At 47.1% G+C, this 23,537-nt stretch overlaps 1 protein-coding gene and 1 pseudogene across 2 annotated transcripts; one reads left to right on the top strand and one right to left on the bottom strand.

The window, feature by feature from the left end:
- Positions 1-1,903: 1,903 nt before the first annotated feature.
- LOC310773017 (uncharacterized protein) lies at positions 1,904-5,715 on the bottom strand (the record flags this gene model as incomplete). Its single annotated transcript, XM_083632945.1, has 3 exons — positions 1,904-1,987; positions 2,141-2,168; positions 2,504-5,715. The coding sequence occupies 3 exons, from the start codon at positions 5,713-5,715 to the stop codon at positions 1,904-1,906; spliced, it is 3,324 nt and encodes a 1,107-aa protein (XP_083489071.1).
- An 874-nt stretch (positions 5,716-6,589) lies between these two features.
- On the top strand, positions 6,590-13,294 carry LOC310773018 (bridge-like lipid transfer protein family member 2 pseudogene; annotated as a pseudogene). Its single transcript has one exon. The product of its transcript is annotated as a bridge-like lipid transfer protein family member 2 pseudogene (transcript).
- Positions 13,295-23,537: the final 10,243 nt, after the last annotated feature.

Below are 23,537 nucleotides of genomic sequence, written 5' to 3' on the forward strand. Positions count from 1 at the left end.
ATTTCTCTTACCCTTCCAGACATGAGGGATCATTGTTTCTAAGCATGAGGAAGATGTTCCGCTGTAGAGACTAGAGTTGTGGGGTGGGGAGGTGGAGACATGTTGCACACTAAATTCTGCAGGCTGCAGCAGGAATCAGTGTTTATGCGAGGTACTTTTAATTATATTTTTCAATGTAGACTACATCAGAGATATATTTCAAAGAGCAATTCTCCACGCCATGAAAAACCTTCAAGGCATCATTCAGGCGATAACGTGCCAAAAAGCCAAAAAGTGAGTGCTTGTTACATCGCCCAAAAGCCACCAGTCAAAATAGTGGTCGCACTAATGTTGACTAGTTTTCAATTTATTTCTCCCGAATATATAATGCAACACTATCATCTTAATGCATTTTCACGATACAAGACAGACATTTAGACCGGGAGCAAAATAAACCATTCAAGCTGTTTGCAGCACTTGGCACTAGAGGAAATCAATGCATCTGGCCGTGAGTTTGCTCGTTTCATTAATTAATATGCACAAACGATTAATTAATATTTGTTAACATTAATACCGGGCACTTATCACAAAATAATGCAGCACTACAGGAAACGAAACGATTCGACTTTCACTTGTTTACTCACCAATTTGGCTCTCTTCCAAATAATCCAGCCACATAACTACGTCCATTCATGAAATTAAATAGCACAGGGACATTAATGGTTTGTAAAAGTGCCATTAACTATTTATAGGTTATAATAATCTTGTCTCAATGGCTTTCCCTCTCACTCCCACCCGTCCGATCACTCCACGTTCTGGAAATGAGCCGTGAGCTGCTAAACTAGACCCGTTCTGCCAGTCTGCATGTCGAAGTGTCAGATACTGAGCCCAAAATTTTCCTGATGACTAGGTGGTAGCTTGCCGCCATGCGCCGTCAGTGTGTGAATGTAGGCACAGTTCATCATTGAGGCCAAGTTAATGTTTGAGGCAAATTTCATGAAATTCCGTCAAGGCATTCCTGAGATATGGCGTTAACAAGCTTTAAAATAGCGTTGGAGAGGTCACAGTGACTTTGACCTTTGATCACCAAAATGTAATCCGTTCATCCTTGCGCCCAAGTCGACGTTGGAGCCAAATTGGAAGAAATTCCGTCAAGGCATTCCTGAGATATCCTGAGATATCGCTTTAACAAACTTGGGAATGGCATTTGTGAGGTCACAGTGACCTTGAGCGTTGACCACCAAAATCTAATCAGTTCATGCTTGAGTCCAAGTCGATGTTTGAGGCAAATCTGATGAAATTCCGTCAAGGCATTCCTGAGATATCGCGTTAACAAGCTTGAAAATGGCATTCAAGAGGTCACAGTAACCTTGACCTTTGACCACCAAAATCTAATCTGTTCATCCTTGAGTCCAAGGCGATGTTTGAGGCAAATTTGATGAAATTCCGTCAAGGCATTCCTGAGATATTGCGTTACCAAGCTTGAAAATGGCGTTCGAGAGGTCACAGTGACCTTGGCCTTTGACCACCAAAATCTAATCAGATCATCCTTGAGTCTAAGTCGATGTTTGAGGCAAATTCGATGAAATTCTGTCAAGGCGTCAGACATCGGACGGACGGACAACCCGGATCCATAATGCCTTCGGCCTGGCTATCGCCGGTGGAGGCATAAAAAGAAGAAATGGGCAACATCAGATGTCTACCAGGGCATCAAAGAGGCCACTGGCCCCACGCAGAAGAAAACTGCTCCCCTCAAGTCAACCACTGGCAAGGTGATAAAGGACAGGCTCAGTCAAATGAAAGACTGGGTTGAGCACTATTCTAAGAGGAGCTCAGCTCAGCAATTAAGGCACTCGCTGCTAGCAAAGGTCCAGGTAACAATGACATCCCTGCAGGGATCCAAAAGTTTGCTAAACACCCACTCCTAGACCACCTCCACCAACTCCTCTGCCTCTGCTGGAAAGAGGGAGCCATGCCCCAGGAGATCAGAGATGCCAACATTGTTACCCTCAACAAGAACAAGGGTGACAGAGGTGACTATCGCGGCATATCTCTGCTCAGCAGTGTGGCAAACTCTTCTGTTGTGTGGTCCTGAAGTGGTTCCAGACCCTTGCCGACGGAGTCTATCGTGAGTCACAGTGCAGATTCAGATCTGGATTACCGTTGACATGGTGTTCCCGATGAGACAGCTGAAGGAGAAATGCAGGGAGCAATATAACGCCACTCCCACGTGGGACTTTAGAATCACCAACACCACAGTGGACAACAAGAGTGCTTATCCAATGGTCCCACGGGATCTTTGGATGCCTACTGGTCGCTGAAGAGGAAGAGGGAGGAGGGTGGTGGTGAGGTGGGGCTTCTCTTCCTTCTCTGCCTCTCCTATCTGCCTCTCCTTCCCCTCCACTGGTGGGAGTAACCTCTGGGCAATGGGGAGAACCTGTCTCTCTCCCTTTCCCTGATGCTGTGACCTCTGTGATGCAGTGATGTATGTTGGTTGTCATAGTTTTTATAACACTTGTTGTACCAGGCTCTGTACTCCCAGGGAGGGTTGACCCCTGGTGGTCCAGGGACAAAGACAGGATGGGGCTGGTAACTGACTGGAGGTAGAGGGGCATGGCCGGTGGTGGAGTAGGGAGGCACATAGGACTGCGGGCGTAGTGGGTACCCGGAAGGCACCGCGTAGACTGGATGGGCAGGACCAGGAGGTGGAGATGTCTGGAGGAGACGGGGAGGGTGCTCTCCCCGAGGTCTGTAAGCCCTGTCCCAGTATCTGTCTTGCCCTCTGTGAGTGTGGTGCAGCCTTGGCTGGTAACCTGAAGGATAAGGGGGCCTTGAAGTTGGTGGAAGTTCAATCACAGGTGCAGGTACATGGCAACCCTGGTGGCTCACCTGGTGTCCACTGTCAGATGTTCTAGAAGAGTCTGGTGTCACATTAGGCTCCAGGTCAGTCTCACCTGGTGGAGGTGGTTCACTCTGACTGGCTGAGTGCATAGGAGAATGGTGTTCAAGGGCAGGCACAGGTGCAGGCGCTGATGAAACCTCTTGTCTCTCAAAAGGGGGAGGAGCCTCAGGCTGAGTAGGTGGGACCTGTGCTGGAGGGGCAGTGGTGGTGGGTACGCTGGGAACAGGACGGTGCGGCATGTTAGCGATTAGAGGGTCCTGCTGTCTGTTGGCCATCAGCGGGTCCTGCTGTCTGGAGGGCAGAGTCTTCGGTAACTGAGGGCGGGGTGGGGGCAGGGGTGTTGGGTGCAGGTGCTTGCGCCCACCAGGGCTGCGGCTCCAGTACCCAAGTGGCCTGGACCTGTAGGCTCCTTCTCCTCCTTTCCCTCCCTCCCAGCCTCCTCCCCGATAAGGGGGAGGAGATCGTAGTGAGCCTGAGCACCGATACCCATAAGACCTTGAACGAGAATGTGAGCATGGACGTGAGCGTCTATCATTGCGGCCGTTGCGTCGAGAAAAATGGGAGTGGGACCTGCCACGTGAGAATGAACGGGATCGATATGGCGAGCAAGAGTAAGACCTGGATCTGGATCTAGATCTGGAGTAGGGAGCGCGGCTGAATGGAGAGCGACTGTATGACCTGGACCTAGAATATGACTGTCTTCGTCTCTTTGGTGCATTCCTGCACTTCATAAGCTCTTTGTGGAAGTCTTTAGTGCTCTCATCCAGTTTGGAGGTAACTTTGTCCTGATGGTGGTGCTGCTGCCTGTTGAAATCTTCCTTGGAGAGGGGGGTCTGAGAGAAGGAGGGGGGCAGCAGGCCACAAGCGGGCTGGGGAGCAGGCGAAACCCATGGAGGGTTTACCCCTGGTGATCCAGGGACAAAGACACGCTGGTGCTGATAAATGACTTGAGGTGGAGGGACATGACCATGTGGAGAGAAGTAGGGAGGCGCGTAGGTCTCTCGGAGTAGTGGGTACCGGGAAGGCGCAGGGTAGACTGGAGGGGCAGGACCAGGAGGTGGAGCTGTATGGAGGAGAGGGGGAGGATGCTCTCCTCGAGGTCTGTAAGGTTTGTCGCAGTGTCTGCCTCCCCCTCTGTGAGTGTGGTGCAGCCTTGGCTGGTGATCTGAAGGATGAGGGGGCCTTGAAGCTGGTGGATGTCCACTCACAGATACAGGTACATGGTAGCCCTGGTGGCTCACCTGGTGTCCACGGCCAGAGACAGAGGAGTAGGGAGGTGCGTAGGACTGCGGGGGTAGTGGGTATAGGGAAGGCACCGGGTAGACTGGAGGGGAAGGACCAGGAGGTGGAGTTGTCTCGAGGAGATGGGGAGGATGCACTCCTCGAGGTCTGTAAGGCTTGTCCCAGTGTCTGCCTACCCCTCTGTGAGTGTGGTGCAGCCTTGGGTGGTGACCTGAAGGATGAGGGGGAGGTGGATGTCCAATCACAGCTAGAGGGTAGGTCTGGTGGCTCACCTGGTGTCCACTGTCAGAGGTTCCAGAAGAGTCTGGTGTCACATTAGGCTTTGGCTCAGTCTCATCTGGTGGAGGTGGTTCATTCTGACTGGATGAGTGCATAGGATGACGGTTTTCAAGGGCAGGCACAGGTGCAGGTATTGGCAAAACCTGTCTCTCAACAGGGGGAGGAGCCGCAGACTGAGTAGGTAGGACGTGTGCTGGAGGGGCAGAGCTGGCGGATAGGCTGGGAGCAGGAGGGTGCGAGATGCTGGCCATTAGCGGGTCGTGCTGTCTGCAGGGCAGAGTCTTGAGTAACTGAGGGCGGGGTGGCAGCAGGGCTGCTTGGTACTTGCGCCCATGTTTGGTGTAACCCGTCTCATTCTTAAAGTTGTTGACAGCCTGACGAAGAAACTTGTTGGGAATGAGGTTATCGGGTGAAACATTAGACTGTTTGCAGGTGAAGCAGATGTGCTCCTCTGAATCCAGCAAGGTGTTCCTGATACACTCATCGCAGTAACTGTTCCCACAGCAGGGTATGACCACAGCATCAGTTGTCAGGTCATTGCAGATTGAACAGAGCAGTTCATCTGGGATTGGGTCAGACTCATCCTCAGAGGACTGATCATGAGGAACGAACGGAGGATGCTCCTTCTTTCCTAGCGCATACGCCTCCGCATCAATAGCTGGAATTGTATATTCTCCAGTGCTGGTTAACATGGCTCCCTTGGCGCCCGGGTCTGCTTTCATCATGAAGCTCTGAGGAATGCCCTTACTAACCTTCAGAGGCTTAGGACCGTCCACACTTTTATCCATTAGCATGGGACATTGCTGTATATAGTGGCCAGCCTTTCCACAGCGGAAGCAGATATAGTTTGCAGGAGGTCCAAGTGACTTCTTGGAGTAATATATAGGATCATAGTCATGGTTGGACTGAGAGATCATGGCTCTAATCTTGTCCTCCTCTGATGCATTTGCGTCAGCCAGGTTAGCAGTCTTGGAGAGTTGGTCCAGTGACAAAGGGGATGAATCTGTGGGTCTCGAAGATCCCACCAGAGCTGTGACAGAACAATCTATAATGAACGTCCTGCCTGGAGGTTTTACGCCACCAATCGGAGTGCGCCGGACAATCACAGAAGAGTGTTTAGGGATGTGGGCTTCATCACCAGTGTACTCTTGCAGAGTTTGTGCATTGGTGATCTGCAGGTCGCAGTGTTTGGCCTTGAGACGCTCACGAGCCATAATTTGCCGTTTAAGCTCGCTGAGCGTGATATGGGCCCCATCAAAAGTAACTGTGTTGTACTCCAGTTTGGAAGAAAACTTATAGTGAACACACGACATTTTTACAAGACTAAGCACTTACTCAATGTAGCACATGAAAAACCCAAGACAGAGTTACGCTGTTATTGGACTTGGTGGCTTGGTCTTGGTCAATGCTCTATGTTATTGTCGCAGGTTTTATTGGCTGGGCTATGAGCAAGAGTCATCCAATTTATAACCTCAGCACAGAAGGGTTTATGACATCACTGAAGATGTCACTATTGACATGACTGTCAACAGTCATTGTTCGAATGACATCACTGATGACATCACAATTGCTTGAGTGGAAAAACTAGGCACTAAATAAAAACAAAGTTGTGATGACAAAAAATGAGGAAAAATGAGGAAATCTATTGACATTTTGTACAGTTGATGGATTTTTTTTTGCACACTTAACAGACATTACAATGACATCACAATACATCCTCACACAAACAAAGGAGACAAAAACTAGAAATAAAATAACTAAAAGACAAATAGAAATACAATTTATCTTGGTAATTAGTATTGTCCCACTCCTCACTGGAGGAGAGACCCTCTCCTGTGTTTGTTTACTAATATGACATCATCAGTCACCACTGGCCACCACTCGACAATGATGACAATGACATCATCGCTCTGGCCACCAATCGGCGATTGTGGGGCTGGGGCCCACAGGACAGACATACATACATGTGATCAGTGATTTACCACTCACTGAGGACATCACTCACTGATGACATCATCACCAATGACATCACAATTTCTTGAGTGACATCACTGGTGACATCACAATTGCTCGGATGTGAACGTAGAATATACACACATTATGACATCTTCGGTGATATATGACTATCATCATACTATATAGTAGTGACTGCCACCAGCAGCACTTCTTGTCTGTAATTCAGATGTGATGCCAGCTGAGCTATTCTTCCTTCTAATTAGTCTGCTTGGAATAACTCTAGCTGTCCTCATTTTCAGGTGGCTCATATGCACTCTGGCTGTGCGATTCTTCCAGAATGCACTAAATGCTGAGCTAAAGATCAAGTCAGTAGGGCTGTTTTCAGTCAAAGGAATTAGTATCCAGTTTCATCCCCAGCACACTCTGGAAATAGATAGAATATGGATTTCAAGTAAACTTTTAAACCAGGACTTGCCGAGATACCTGGCATTGTTTGTCGGTGAAACCAATGTCCGATTTGACTTGCAAGCACCACTGAGGCCTCTGAGGGTGAGGAAGAGCCATGGAAACAATTCAGGGAAGATATCAATCAGCCCCAGAACTCTATGGTTTCTGTCACAGCTGCTCTCATTCCACATCAGCTCAATCAAAGTGATGGTGATGAATCTAACCCTGTGGGAGTCTCTGTGCCACATGACTGTCACAGGCATCACCTTGTTACTTGAGCACCAGAGTAAAAGGTTGGCTTGGTTCCTTTCAGTTGGAAAGCTAAGCAGTAAAGTGCTTAAAAGCAGTCGATTGGACATATGTCTGGGTGAAGTGTGTCTGAGCCTTTTGCTGTCTGGGGATGTGAGCCTACCAGAGATGAAGCCAGGTTGTCTCTCCCTGTGTGTGAGGACACTCATGGCAGAGCTGCACGAGGGCCTGTTCCTCATCCAACTCCTGCTGCCTCCCTCTCCTTCAAAGAGCATTCACAATGGATCTGAAAACAGCGAGTTCCTCCAAGCCGAAACTGTGAAACAGCTTCATCAGCTGATACCCCAGAAGGTCAATGTGGAATTTGAGAATATGAATGTAACTATGTCCATGCACAGCCAGAAAAGATACTTGAATTGGACTCTGAAGTCTCTTAAGGTCTGCTATGGATGTGAGAGTGAGGACCTTCCCCTCAGGAGCTTCACTCCTGACCTGAGCTTCCCCCAGAGCAGCCTTGAGCTCCTTCTAAAAGATGGACTTCTCCTTTCTCAAAGTAGGCAAAGAATCTTCTCCCTAAACTCCCTCAAGACTGCCCTGCAGGTGACATCAATAGACATCTTCGGGTCATTTACAGTGAACACTTGCATCATCCACTACCATCACCAGGAGTTCTCCCATTGGTTGGACCTATTTCCATGGAAACAGCTAATTCACAGGAAAGTAGCACATAGAAAATGGTGCTTCCCTCACCTGGATGCTCCTGTGATGATCAGCTCCTCTGTGTCCAACGTCAACATGTCTGTTCAGGTGGGAGACACGTCTTTTGCTCTGGGCTTCGTCTCTGCCCGTGCAGAAGTGCAGCATCTTCATGACATTAAAGTTGACGAACACAGCCTGAAGTCTCAGAATGTGCACCAGCGTGCCTCTCTGTCCTTGGATAATTTCTGGTGGAGGGTGGGTCAGGGGTCCCATATCCAACAAGCCCCCCACCCACCTGGTAAATGTGTGAGGGGAGAAGCGCTAATCCTAGACTCCCTCAGTGTTCAGGGGACCTTCAACCGATCCAATGTGGAGTCTAGTATCCAGTCTCCAAGTCTGAGTGTGGAGACCAGTCTGAAAGGGCTTCAGGTGGAGCTCTCTGAGAACTGTGCCCGGTGTCTGTCTCTCCTGCTGTCCCTCATTAGCATGCCCCAAGACAGGATGCCACTGCTGTCAGATGTGGCCTCAGTGTTTCCCCCTAGTGACAATGCCGTCCGCCCTGACACCTCCTCACACCTACCGCTGCTTTTCAAACTGCAGTGTTGTCTGGAGGATGTCAATGTGTTCACACTCTCTAATCTGGCAGGCACTCTGTCTTCGCGGATGGACACCATCAGGGTGTTCAGCTCTGGGGAGAGTTCCAGCATATCTCTAGAGGGCGTTAACCTGTGTCTGGTAAAGACGCTCACAGAGAACATGGAGCCATTTTGCCAGGGCTCCCTAACCCCAAAACCTGTCCTCAAACTCACCACTATAGCCTTCCGTCACCACATCACCACCCGGACCTTAGAGGTTCAATGTGAAGAGGAGCTCACTGTGGAGTGGACGCCATCAGACCACATGTTCCTGTATCAGCACATGACCCAAGCCCATGCTTTTTGGGTAATGCTATGTGGAGAGCAAGGAGAAGAGAGTTCAGTCAAATCTGTAGACGGTGCAGTTGTTTCAAGCCAGAGTAAGGGGCTATGTGTGCGCATTGAGCTGGGCCGTACTCACTTCACAGCCCATGTTAGCGAACAGAACTATATCCTCCTGCACACAGAAGCCCTCTCACTCTCCACGCATGCCGGTTCCATGGACATGCGCTCCCCTTGCCTGATGCTCAACTTTGATGGCAACAACATCTTCTCCTTCAAAGGGCTAGACGTTGAGACACACCCAGAGCTGACCAAAATGCAGCTCCATAGAGATGCCTTCCCCTTCCTCACCACCCTTGAGAACCGTGTCTGGGTCCTCACTTGTGCTACCCTTGCTGTGGAGTTCCCCTACCAGTACAACTTCTCAAACACCTTTGACACTGCCATTAGCCTGTATAAGTGGCTGAAGACTCTGCATCGCTCCCCAAGCCAGTCCACTGCTGCCCAACATCTGCCCCCTGACCTCGTCTTCAAAATCAGCCAGTTCTCATTTGTCTTCCTGGATAACGTCTTTGAAATCAAGCTGCATGACAACTTTGAGTTGATGAAGGATGAGAACAAGCAAAGTGCCAAGCGTCTGCAACTTCTGGATAAAAAGGTGGCAGATCTGCGCAAGCAGCACGGAGAACTTCTGCCTGCCAGGAAGATAGAAGAGCTGTATAGCTCTCTGGAGAAAAAGCACATTGAGATCTACATCCAGCGCTCACGCCGCCTCTATGCCAACTCACCCATGAGGAAGTCTCTGCTGACCTGGACTGTGTCAGACTTGGAACTAGTGGCGCTGGCTGACCAATCCCTTCATGGGCCAGAAGGGGTGAGAGAGCAGCTGAGGGACATTGATGGAATCAGTCCCTTCCCAAGGGATGGACTTTCTTTGGTGGTCCAATGGTGCCGTGCTGTCAAGTTCAAACTCAGCGCCTTCTTGGTGAGAATTCGCGACTACCCCCGCTACCTGTTTGAGATCCGGGACTGGGATCTGTCAGGTCGTCTGATTGGGACACAGCAGGATGGACAGACATGTGCCGATCGTAGACAGATTGTCCCACTTTGCCCACCATGGGGAGATGTTACAGTCCACAGGAACATGATACCGCTCAAGTTCTACTATGATTTCAAATCTAACATATCTCTCTACACTATTGTGTGGGGGCCGTGTTGGAACCCTGCGTGGATTTTGATTGGCCAGGTGGTTGACCTGCTGACCAAACCCATGGTTGACCCCTCGCCCCCCCTGGCCTGGTGGGACAAAAGTCGTCTCCTGCTGCATGGACACTGGGTTATAGACATTGAGCAGGCCAACATTCATCAGCTGGCTACACAGGACCCATATAACACCACAGAAAACTTGCACTGGGAATTGAATAAACTGAACTTAGATTGGAAACCAGGGCAGTTTGTTTTTAAAGGTGACATAGATGTTAATGTCAGGACAGCCTCAAAGTACGATGATATCTGTTTTCTACACCTGCCCAACATGTGCATGACCCTTGACCTTCAGTGGATTTGCCATGGCAACCCGCATGACCATCATGCCGTAATGCTCTGCTGTGCAGAGAATGTTGCACATGTGACCTCAGGACAACCTCATGACTCCTACAGAGCCTTTCGCTCTGAGAACCTCAATCCCTCCTTCACCATGGACCTTAACCAACACTGTGGTACAGAACCATGTCAACCCAGAATCCTCCTGTACAGCAGCACACTACGCTGGATGCAGAACTTCTGGGCCACCTGGACCAGTGTGCCCCGACCAATCTGCAGAGGCAACCTCTTCCACAGCCTCAAGCCCATCCGCAAGAAGCTGCGTCAGCACTATAAACACATGTCCTACACAGCTGCCTTCCCACAACTACAAGTGCATTACTGGGCCTCCTTTGCCCAGCAGAGAGGCATCCAGGTGGAGTGCAATAAAGGACGTGTCTTCACTAGAGGGGAACAGAGACTTATCCCACAGGCTGGCACTGTGATGAGGAGACTGATCTCTGAACGGAACATGACTCAGATGTTTAGTGAGCTGTCACAGGTGATGGTTCACCTGATGGCCGCCACCTGGGATGAGATGGCTGACCACCAGATCAACGCCCAGGTGAAGAAGACTCACCTGCTCAGCCTGTCCTCTCTGAGCTACCAGCGACAGAGCAACCGCATAGAAGAGGAGGTGAGCCCCACGGATGCGAACAATGCCTCCTACACTCACAAACTACGCTTGGTGGACTTGCGTGCTTCTTGGACCACCACTAACAGGAACATAGCCTTTGGGCTGTATGATGGTTATAAAAAGGCAGCTGTATTGAAGAGGAACCTCTCCACTGAAGCTTTGAAGGGTCTGAGGATCGACACGCAGCTCCAGGCCAAGAAGCTCAAATGCTCTCCCTCCAACTACTCTCCTACGGCAGCTCATACTACACCTGTTTTGCCCAGCACAAACTGTGCAGAAAAAAGTCAAAATGAAGGAACATCTATGCTCCAGAAGCTCATCGAAGAGACGGATAGGTTTGTGGTGTTCTCAGAGGAGGACTCCGGTGTCAGAGACCAGCTATGTGGCATCGCAGCCTGTCAGACTGATGATGTCTATAACCGCAACTGGTCTATCGAGTTGGTCAACTGTCAGATGATGCTACGTGGCGCAGAGACAGTAGGCTGTGTACTGGTGTCTGCAGCCAAGGCCCAGCTGCTGCAGTGTGAGCACCACCCAGCCTGGTATAATGACACTCTGAAGCAGAAAACGACCTGGACCTGCCTGCTGGATGGCATGCAGTACTTTGCCACCATGGAGCCGAGCCCCTCTGAACAGGATGACAGGCAGCTGTGGCTGGAGGTGAAAAACATAGAGGAGCACAGGCAGCATAACCTAGACTCTGTGATGGAGCTGATGGAGAGTGGCCAGGCTGTGGGAGGAATGGTTAGCACCACTACAGACTGGAACCAGCCAGCCCAGGTGAATGAGACGCAGCAGGTGCAACGCATCATCTCCCGCTGTAGCTGCCACATGTACTACATCGGCTACAACCACGACATCGATCCAGACCTGGCCACACAGATTAAACCACCAGGGCTACGGAATAACCATGAGAAAGATGACCTGTTGAAAAAACAGGCTGGGGCTGTGGACACTTTTACCCTCATTCACCATGACCTGGAGATCTCCACCAACCGTGTCCAATATGCTATGATCCTGGACATAGTCAACAACCTGCTGTTGCATGTGGAACCCAAACGCAAAGAGCACAGTGAGAAAAAGCAGCGTCTGCGTTTCCAGCTGGAAATCTCCAGTAACCCCGAGGAGCCACGCTGCAGCATCCTGCACATCCAGGAGGCCGTCAGACAACACATTGCACAGATTAGACGCCTGGAGAAACACATTTACTCCAACATCAGGGCACAACCCGTGGAGCTGAGTGGTGATGAACTGACAGAGATCAACGTGAGACTGCAGAACCAGCTAAACCAAGAGAAGACTGACATGCAGATGAAGAGTGAAGAGCTCAACATTCTCATCAGGTGTTTTAAGGACTTCCAGCTGCAACGGGCAAACAAGCTGGAGGTGTGTAAGCCTCCGGAGGATGTGAGTGTGGTGAGGAGAACCGAGATCTACTTTGCCCAGGCTCGCTGGTGTTTGACTGAAAAGGATGGCCAGCTCGGAATCGCAGAAGTGGAGCTACAGAGATTCATGTACAGCAAGCTGGACAAATCTGATGACACAGCAGAGCATCTCCTGGAACTGGGCTGGTTCACAATGAACAACCTGCTACCCAACGCCGCCTACAAGGTGGTACTCCGTCCTCAGAGTGCCTGCCAGTCGGTCCGCCAGTTTTCTCTGCGCATCTTCAGTAAAGTGCGCCCTCCTGTGGGAGGCATCTCTGTCAAGGAACACTTTGAGGTGAATGTGGTGCCTCTCACCATCCAGCTAATGTACCAGTTCTTCAAAAAAATTATGAGATTTCTCTTCCCCGAAAGAAATGTAGAGGAGGAGGATGTTACTGATGAGGAAGGCAAGTTACGATTGGTTACTACTGGTATCCCAGTCAAGCCACGGCAGCCGTCAGAGGACGCCATGGGTGCTATGGGCCTGAGCAAGGGTGTCGCCCAGGGATTGAACTGCACAGGCGGGGTCAGAAGGTCGTTCAGAAAACCTCCTGAGCATCCAGTTGATGACATTGATAAGATGAAGGAAAGAGCTGCTATGAACAACTCCTTCATCTACATTCAGATTCCCCAAGTGCCCCTCTGTGTCAGCTATGAGGGAGAAAAAAGCAGTGTGGACTGGAAGGATCTGAACCTGGTTTTGCCCTGTTTGGAGTACCATAACAACACCTGGACGTGGCTAGACTTTGCCATGGCTGTGAAAAGGGACAGTCGGAAAGCGCTTGTAGCACAGATGATAAAGGAGAAGTTGCGTCTGAAGCCCGCTGTAGGCTCAGACTTGCGGGGGAAGGCATCTGAACGGAAGGCAGACAGCAACCTGCAGCAGCAGGAGGAAGACGAGAAGGCAAGGCTTCTCATTGGGCTCAGCACGGCAGACAAGAGCTCTAGCAAGAAGAGCATCTTCATCCGACACAAGTGACACACCCACCGCACCCACACACAAACAGACACCAGAACCTGACTGGATGATCTACTACAGCAGCTACCATACCATGTTAAAGGAGAATTTCGTTTTTTTACACCACGGTCCTCATTTCCAGCTTAAAATATTATGTTTTACTCACCGAAATAGTTTGGCTTCATTCGGATGCCCACGGAAGATTTTAGCTCCGAGTAGTCTCCTCAAACAGGCTACTGTATAACGAGAGCCTGCGGCGAGTGCGGGGCATGCTGCACACGCTCTCTAAATGACACTTTTTCTGTCAGATCACGGTTCATTATGGTTGTAAATATAATTATTTAGCTAATAGCTAGAAGCTAAGCTAACATCAACACAACAGTCAACGTTGATCTGCCCCGGATGAGGTTACAGTGCCCATCTTCCCCCTGTGAAACCACACTTCTTCAGAGGAACCACAGAAGGGGGAAGATACGCACTGTAACCCCATCCGGGGCAGATCAACGCCGACTGCTGTGTTGATGTTAGCTTAGCTTCTAGCTATTAGCTAAATAATTATATTTACAACCATAATGAACCGTGATCTGACAGACAAAGTGTCATTTAGAGAGCGTGTGCAGCATGCCCCGCACTCGCCGCAGGCTCTCGTTATAGCCTGTTTGAGGTTACTACTCGGAGCTAAAATCTTCCGTGGGCATCCGAATGAAGCCAAACTATTTTGGTGAGTAAAACATAATATTTTAAGCTGGAAATGAGGACCGTGGTGTAAAAAACCGAAATTCTCCTTTAAGTGTAAGAATATCAGTCTGGCCTTGGATCTGTATGTCAAACTCATTAAAGTCTGCTATAATAAATAGGACTATGGAAAGCACACTGAGAACCACTTAAATGCTATCAGTTGTGAAAATTAAGTTTAGAAATACACACACACACACACACACACACACACACAGTGCACTCCTCTTATAGTGATCACCTTGGTACGGGTCAAATTCATCACTATAAGCTGATGATCATTATAACAGTTTTTTTTATTTTTCTTTATTTCTCATGCAGATTATCTAATTGACATTTGTATATTATGTATTACATGAATACAGTACATATAAAGTAATGTTTAAAGTAATGTTATTGACTTTAAAATACATACAGTAAGTTAGGCCTCCAGCTGTTTCAAACAGTGGTCTCGCGTAGACAGATCTCTCCATCTCTCCACAGACAGAGATGCCGCGATCTCTCAATATACAGACAGACATGCACCGAGTATCGCTGCTGTATCTTGTTGGCTCATTTGTGGCCGTTTGTAAGTAAAATAAATAAATAAAATTAGTGTAGTTTTAAACATGTTTTCCATTGTTCTTGGGTCGGACAAGGCCCAAAATGATCACTGTAAGCGGAGTATTGATCACTATAAGCAAATTATTTAAACAGCATGTGTATAATAGGAATGATTCAGGACCAAGCTTTTTGATAAGCAGATTCCACTGTATATTAGGGTTGCCATGATGGACGATGGCATCGACCATCGTCGATGGCCCGACCATCGACCTCTGACCCTTCTACATCGGACCATCGCGATTAATTATTATTATTTTTGCAGATTTAATAATAAAAAAGGCCAACTCCACTCAACCACGGGGGACACGCGGGCAGCATTAAACAAGCATACCCTGTACTCAGTTTAGAGAAGCGGTAGAGCGGGGAGTAGGAAGGGGAGGATAAGCAGAAGTCAGTTGTGTTGTTGTGAAAATGTTAAAACAAAGAAAAAACTTCACACATTCTTTCCTGTTTTCAACCCAATGTGAGTAATTGCACAATTGTTACAAGTCTTCAACTGTGAATTCAACTCGCCTGTTTCCATGAAGTCGCTCCAAGGCTGCTGCTGCTGTGTTTCTATCTCTCCTTAACGTAATGTTGGATCAAAACTGAGCCCACACAAATCTAACATTATTCTAACATTAAAGGGATAGTTCACATTTTTTTAAGTCTAGCCCTATTTGCTCCTTGCCAATGATTATGTTGATTGGTAGAGTTCTTTCTCAGCACAATCCATCCTGTTCCTCATAGTAGCTCTGGGAAGTTGGGCAGAAACGAAGCAAAGGTCACTGGGGTCACGCTCCTGCATGTACAAGCTGACTGAAGCTCACTGAAGTTTACTTTGTGTGCTGTGTGGATGAAATTTTAGCGATCCTCAGTCAGCTTGTACATACAGGACCATGACCCCAGTGACCTTTGCTTCGTTTCTGCCCAACTTCCCAGAGCTACTATGAGGAACAGGATGGATTGTGCTGAGAAAGAACTCTACCAATCAACATCATCTTTGGTAAGTAGCAAATAGGGCTAGACTTTAAAAAATGTGGACTATCCCTGTCATTATTTGTTTTGCGCCTTTCAATATTGTTGGTATAGTGAGCCTACTGCTTCAGCCGCCTGGCTCTGTGCTGTAGTAGTAGCCTCCAAGCCTGCTGGTCTCTCATGACATGTAGAGCTCAGCTGTCCTGTTGTAAACGTGAACGTGCGGCGCAGCAAAACGGCACTGCAACGACTTCATGAATCATTAATTAATCCCACCCCCTAAACACACTAAAAGCACTTTTTATGCAAGGTATTTTGATATTTTTGTAACAACGATTGTTTCTGTTCAATTACTTGTATAACTGTTGCGTAAGCAAAATATTTCAGTCACATTCCTACTGAAACATATTTTTGCCCTAAACATTTCAATTAAGCGGATCATAACGCAATGGATCGACTCGTTTCGCCGTTTTCTCACATTTATTCTCATTTCAGTCAGGTTCGTTTTCTGTCACAACTGTCGCTGCGTAGGGGTGTCAAAAATAATCGATTATACGATGCATCGCGATGCGGACGTGCACGATTCTGCATCGATTAACAAATATCAAAAATCGATTATTAAAAAAAAAAAAAAAAAAAAAAAAAAAAAAATGTATAATCAAATAAAATAGAATGTAAGTACATGCAGTTGTTTATTTTAATTATGGATCATAATACAATGCAATTCCAAATGCACTTTTATTTTAAAAGTAGCCACACAGTGAGAAAAAAGAAAGTGAGAAAAAATAAATCATGTATTGCGGAAAAAGTGATGCATCGATTTAAGATGCATCGCGATGCATCGTGATGCATCGTTTAATCGAATCGAATCGAATCGTTGACAGATGAATCGTAATCGAATCGAATCGGGAGGCCAGTGAAGATTCACAGCCCTATCGCTGCGCTTATTATTTATCTGTCAATAAGATTGTTAAATCATTGTGGGGGGGAGGGGGGAACTGGCCACCAGGCGGAGCCGTCATCAGTGACCTGGTAACTTTCTTTCGTGGGGACATAGAAGTTGATGTCATCAGTGATGTCATCGGCGATGTGGCCACGTATGACATCATCGGTGACCTGGCCTCTTTCTTTTGGCGAACTGGTCACTTTCTTTCTTTCTTTTGGATAGACGGATATACAGACATATGGTCAGACCCTCTTATAGATACCTCGGCCCATAGTGGCCATGCCGTACAAAGTGTGGCCAGTACTGACATCTTTGCCCATGGATTTTCTTAAATACATCACAACAGCAAATTGCAAATGGAGAATCTGTATTATGGGTATGTTACAACTCTATTAAAGATTTGGGGGGAAAATCTAGGGATGTACCTGGAGGGAAATACCTGGCTAAACATTTGTGAAAGAACACATTTCCCATTTACAAGTAACAAAACCAAGGAAGCCAACTTTAAGTGTATTCATAAATTCTATCTCACGCCCATAAATATGCATACAATTTCCAAAGATAATGTGTTGTGTCCCCACTGTCCCCTGTGTGCTGTGTTGTGTCCCCACTGCCCCGTGTGTGCTGTGTGACTTCTTGCTGGAAGTTGTGTCCCCACTGTCCTGTGTGTGCTGTGTTGTGTCCCCACTGTCCTGTGTGTGCTGTGTTGTGTCCCCACTGTCCTGTGTGTGCTGTGTTGTGTCCCCACTGTCCCGTGTGTGCCGTGTGACTTCTTGCTGGACGTTGTGTCCCCACTGTCCCATGTGTGCTGTCTGTGGGACTTCTTGGGCTTAATGGAACGTTGCACGTTGGTACATTATTCTCAACTGGCAGAGCAGGTGGCATCCACTGATGCTGTCAATATTTGCGGACGTTGAGCTTGTACCAGTGTCTGTGCGTGTGTGTGTGTATATGGGCATGCAAACATCCAAGTGTTGTTCCAGACACACAATGCTGGGAACCAGGGATACATGGTGCAGAAGACAAGCAATTTATGAAAGAAAGAAAGAAAGAAAGAAAGAAAGAAAGAAAGAAAGAAAGAAAGAAAGAAAGAAAGAAAGAAAGAAAGAAAGAAAGAAAGCAAGCAAGCAAGCAAGCAAGCAAGCGCATGTTTTAGGCAAGTTGTTCACTCACGGCTGTATTTGATGGGACATGGACAACAAAATTGAAGCAGGAAGTATGGGGGGACGGGGGGGGGGGGGGGGGGCAATTCTTACTGGATCAGTTTCATCCGTGTCGCACTTCAAACAGCAGTGTTAGCTTCACGACAGCCCAGTACAATTTGATAGCTAACGCAGCGTTTCTGTTTGTTGCAGCTCAACACCATCAGAGGGGCTGTGTGGCTGGTGTTGATTCATCCTCGCTGGTAATTTCTTGGCCTAAATAACCAGTAATTGTTTGGAAATCGAATTTTAGCCTATTTTAATACAATTAATTTGTGCTTAGAGGGAACTATGTACAAAAGGCTGTCTATCGGCGACACACTCACCAAAGTTACATAGCGCAGGAACAGGCGTTAGAGGCGCCATTCTTCCTATTAGAAGTCAGTGTAACCATCAAAATGATTTAAAAGCTGTTATATGAAGGGGAAACAGTTACATATTGTGGCTTTTATGCAGTGGGTTCCACTGCTAAATTTCAATACTTACTTAGGTTTGGGTATTGACAACTTTATTTTTTTAACCATTTGTTTTAGTCTAGCTACCAAATGGTAAAAGTAAACTTTCCAACGCAACAAAATTGTGCCAATGCATTACAAGCAGCCACGAAACACTAGTAATTACACCAACAACAATACTAATTCTAAAATGTAATGAAAGGCTTTGGGATCGTTTCTACATCCCAGTGACAAATTAATATGTCCTCTAAAGAGATAACCTCCAGGTCACTTTGGCGGTAGCCCGCAAGGCCGTAATCTATCTAGATCACATTCGTGGGAAATTACCTATATGACCCTGTGTGTCTGTGTCTCTGTGTGTGTGTGTGTGTGTGTGTGTGTGTGTGTGTCTGTGTGTGTGTGTGTGTGTGTGTGTGTGTGTGTGTGTGTGTGTGTGTGTGTGTGTGTGTGTGTGTGTGTGTGTGTGTGTGTGTGTGTGTGTGTGTGTGTGTGTGTGCGCGTGCAGCAAATGTGAAATGTCGCAGTTCCATGTCATGACACTTAACAACTGACAGGTATATGTTGTGGAAACTGTTCCAAATGGATTCTTCCTCCATGGACGGGGGAGGGACTACTGTTTGTGGTGACTTCTCAATGAAAGAGGCGTGTGTACTGTGTACATGTAAATATCCAAATGGGAGCAGACTAGCTATTCTCTTCTTCCTCAACACCATGTTGTCATGCCCACCTGAAAGCTGTGCAGCCTTGTGCCAAAGAGATTGCACATTTCCTCAAGTAGTACCACAGGGTTAAGAAGCTTGTGTGTCGTTTGTGTGTGAATTAATGGTTGAGTAACAGTAAAACACACACACAAACACAACACACACACACACACACACACACACACACACACACACACACACACACACACACACACACACACACACACACACACACACACACACAAACACAATTACTTAGTGCATGTTTTGCCCTAGAAATACAGGGCCTATACAGTTTTCAGTACTTTAGTAGTTTCTACCATGCAAGTACAACAGGAGCCTGGTGTGCTAAACTCGCGACATAAATCAGATGGGTAAGTTTGAACCCGATTGGGCTAGAAAAGGTAAAGGACCTAAACTAAACTAAACTGGGTTGAACAATGACCTGAAAATCTAATCTGTAGAAATGGGCATTACGAAGTTTATCTTGCCAACCTAAGTTCCTCAGGTAGGGGCCATTCCAAAGCCTAATGTAGATGCCTCAATAGAGAGCCAAAGTGAACATCACTTCCTGCTTCAGCACTGTAACAGAGATTTTCATCCGCCATTTCCCCCCCATAGACATTTCGTACAATGCTTATAAAATTAGTTGTACTTGGTCAAACCAAACGGTTCAGTTATATTTAGAATCAGGAGAGACCATAGATTAGAACATTTCTCTCGGACCAAAAATAAAAAATAAAATTTTCTTTAAATCCGCAACTTATTTGTTGGCTCAAGTGAAATGTTATGTGGTCTCTCCTGTTTCTAAATATATCTGAACCGTTTGGTTTGAACAAGTAAAACTATTTGTATAAGCATTTTACAAAATGTCTATTGGAAAATAAATGGCGGTTGAAAATCTCTGGTACAGTGCTGAAGCAGGAAGTGACGTTCACTTTGGCTCTCTATAACAAATGGGTCACCTTTGCTCTTTAGCCCAAACATGACGACGGTCATGAGGTCACTGCCGGAGAATCCCTCACAGTCACAACGTGAAGCCACAACAACATGAACGTTTTAAACAACTCAGGAAGAGAAGCAGCACCTTTGAACCAACTTTCACAGAGAAGTGTGACAGAGAAGCCACCTATGTTAGCATGATTTTGCAACTGTTTGGAGTAACCGCGGTGGGTGTGATCATTCACATAGTGAGTAAATTTTACAAACTGTATTACATACTGAATCTGATCTTAACCCGATTAAGCCATTGCTAAGGTAATGTCATCAGAATAAGGATAACACAATTACATCTAGATTTGCGCTTGAACTTTCATTTTGTTAAGGTGCCCAAATTAATTCGTCAGATGTGTGTGTGTGTGTGTGTGTGTGTGTGTGTGTGTGTGTGTGTGTGTGTGTGTGTGTGTGTGTGTGTGTGTGTGTGTGTGTGTTCTGTTTGTTTTCATTTCTTTTTAACTGGGCATGTCATAACTGTCAGCAGACGCAGTGATCCCAAAGCTATTTTTACAAACAAGCGCCTGACAGCATCTTCTGAATTTGCAAAGGATTGCAAAGTAAGAACGCTGCTATTAAAGTGTTCAGCACGACGCAAAAAAGAATAAAGCAGCTTGTGATATGTTCACATGCGGACAAGAACGGAGAGGATGTGCTGGGAAGGCTCGTTCTTACATCGGTCCCTTTAGACATACTCGGTGTCAGGTAAGTTGTTACGTTAGTCATAGAAAAGTATACAAAGTTGCCTTTTAAATACTTCAAATACTTGTATCACCGATTCACTGTATCGTCAACCCATCGAATTTGGCATCCAAGTATGATCAAATAAACTATAGTATAGAAAGCATTGGCAAGCACTTTTTGAACCAGGTCTGCTGTTGGCTTTCAACAGAGGCGACCACACACCAGAAAGCAGCCCAACGAGAACAGTGTTGTGCCCGATTCGCTCGCACACAAACGCACGCACAAACACACGCACAAACACACGCACAAACACACGCACACACGGTAGTAGCCAGGCAGCCGAGGACCTCAGATATGCTGTTGACAGAGATTGTCAGCACTGTTCTCTCCCTCTCTCGCACTGCCTCTCTGCATGTGACAGAGTTGACTTTGGGCTCTAGCAGCTCCCCCTAGTTAGAGCGAGGGAGAGACAGATAGATAGAAGAGAGAGAGAGAGAGGACGAGGATGGAAAGAGGAGAGCGAGAGAGAACATGAGTTCAGGGGGAGGGGAGGGCCTCATAAAGGGAAACATTTGCCAACCGGAAGGGAGTTATGTAAATGGGTTAGTCATTAAGGCCTTCTAAAAGAGAGGAGGCCGGATTGGGGCCAGGGGCAGGCGGGTGGATTGGGGCCAGGGGCAGGCGGGTAGGCAGGCCGGATTGGGGCCAGGGGCAGGCGGGTAGGCAAGCAGGGGAACATAAACCCGTTATGTGAATAGGCTTCTCTGTTCAAAGTAAGCTCCTCTTTCTTTCTTCCTTAGCGTGGATTTTGTTGTGGGGGGTGTGTAGGCCTTACTAAAGGGCCTATATCAGCGATACATTTACACTTCCCAGAATGTCGACAGGAAGGTTGAAGCGGTGGTTTGTTCCTAGTGCAATGAGGCTTTGTACCTGATTCGTCCTCTCAGCGAGGCCTCCCGCTAGAAACGGATGGTTCTTCAGCGTGTCCCTCTTCAGTATCCCTCCCAGTGTCCCTCTGTATCTTAATGTTGTCTTTGGCTACGTTCCACATGGTGAATTCCAAATTGCTTCTTGTACCTGATTTTCTTTGGATGACTGTTGATGATGTCTATCGCAGGATGTAACAGGATGTAACCCATATCCGACCCACACCAATATGATCTGACAGCGACGTGCATTTGCAGCCTAACGATAACAAGAGATGTCATCCAGGCTTCTCTTGCTTGTTCCCTGACTTGTTTGGAACACTTTTCAGGTCCAGTATGTGCCAGTATGTGTTGAATTGAGGCTTTCCAAAAGTCGGCTATTTGGCTCTCCTTCCATTGTTGTGTCTCCTTGTCCTGCTAACGCTAGCTCAGCTGCGATATTCTGACTACCGTCTCATGTAACACGTACCTAGGCCTATTCCATGGCAACACTAGTCGTGTTTCCATTCAGGTTTTGTGCAAATTCTAAACGAGCGTTCCAAAAGTCGACAATGGGGTTGCAAAATTCTGTGCATTTTCCTTAAGCGTTGGTTGAACACGTTAACGATCAATTAATCCGCTAATCATTAACGCAAAAAGAAAAATCAGCCCGGCTCGTATTGTGCTTCTTGCGGGGACGCGACAGAATGGTTCTCAATGTAGTTCAGTAGTCTAGCTCACGAAATCCCTCAGAGCCCACCACGTTTTTCTGCACTATGTCGTTTTCCACCATAAAGCAGATCCTCTGAGTTATTGTCTCTGCTGCGTGCACATCACTACAGCTTCTTCTAACACAGTCATGAGTCTAACTTTCGCCTTGCACTGCAACCTCGCATCGGGTACAACATTGATGATGCAGGCTACTGAGCTGTCTTTGAGAACGGCATCGCAATATACATTTCGCATTGTCCTCTTTTCTTACTGTGGAGGACGTAGCGCGTGGGAAGATCACGCTATTCCCCAAGGAGGCACTAGTGCAGCGACCAGGACTCATACTCCACCGGCTTCCCACCCACAGATACGGCCAATTGTGTCTGTAGGAAAGAATGGCCAAGCCGAGGCCAGGCCAAGTGCCGCTGCCGGGAATTGAACCCGGGCCTCCGTGGTGGTACGCAAATGCTTTTACCTTTCGAGCCACACTACCCAGACGCCCCTCTGCCTCCACCGCTGACATAAAAAAGGTCAATATGAAGCGTTTTGGCGTCTATTACTGATTAAAGTCATCTGCTACATTTTCATATAAATAAATGTGTTATGCTACTCTCTTTTGCCGAGTGATGTAGTATAATATTGATTCAATCTATACCTACCCAGTTCATGAAAAATAAAAGAAACATGGGTCTTGTAGATTATTAGTTTAAAGAGGGCCTTCAATTTAATCACCGCAAAGGTTCTATCATCTTAACTTTATTAGATACAAAGCGTTGTACTTATCAAGTAGACATTGCAACGCCAACAGCCAGTTCTTGCAGTTGAAGCTCGAGAGAGAGACACAGAGAGGAACAGAGAAACAGAGAGACAGATAGAGAGAGATACATAGCTCTGTTTACACATCTCTGTATTAAAACAGGGTAACATTAATAGCTGTGCTAGATTTTTGTTTATAATTGTGTTATTATTATTATATTATATGTTAAATTGTATATTATTATTGTGCATTTTTGTTTTGTTTCACACCTGCTTTGGCAATGTAAACATGTTTTCCATGCCAATAAAGCCTTTTTTAATTGAATTGAGAGGAACAGAGAAACAGAGAGGAACAGAGAGAGACACACACACACACACACACACACACACACACACACACACACACACACACACACACACACAGAGAGAGAGGAACAGAGAAACAGAGAGAGGAACAGAGAGATAGACACACACACACACACAGAGAGAGAGAGGAACAGAGAAACAGAGAGAGGAACAGAGAGATAGACACACACACACACACACACACACACACAGAGAGAGGAACAGAGAAACAGAGAGAGGAACAGAGAGATAGACACACACACACACACAC

Source organism: Poromitra crassiceps (genome assembly GCF_964638095.1).
Source record: "Poromitra crassiceps genome assembly, chromosome: 3".
Lineage (NCBI taxonomy): Eukaryota > Metazoa > Chordata > Actinopteri > Beryciformes > Melamphaidae > Poromitra > Poromitra crassiceps.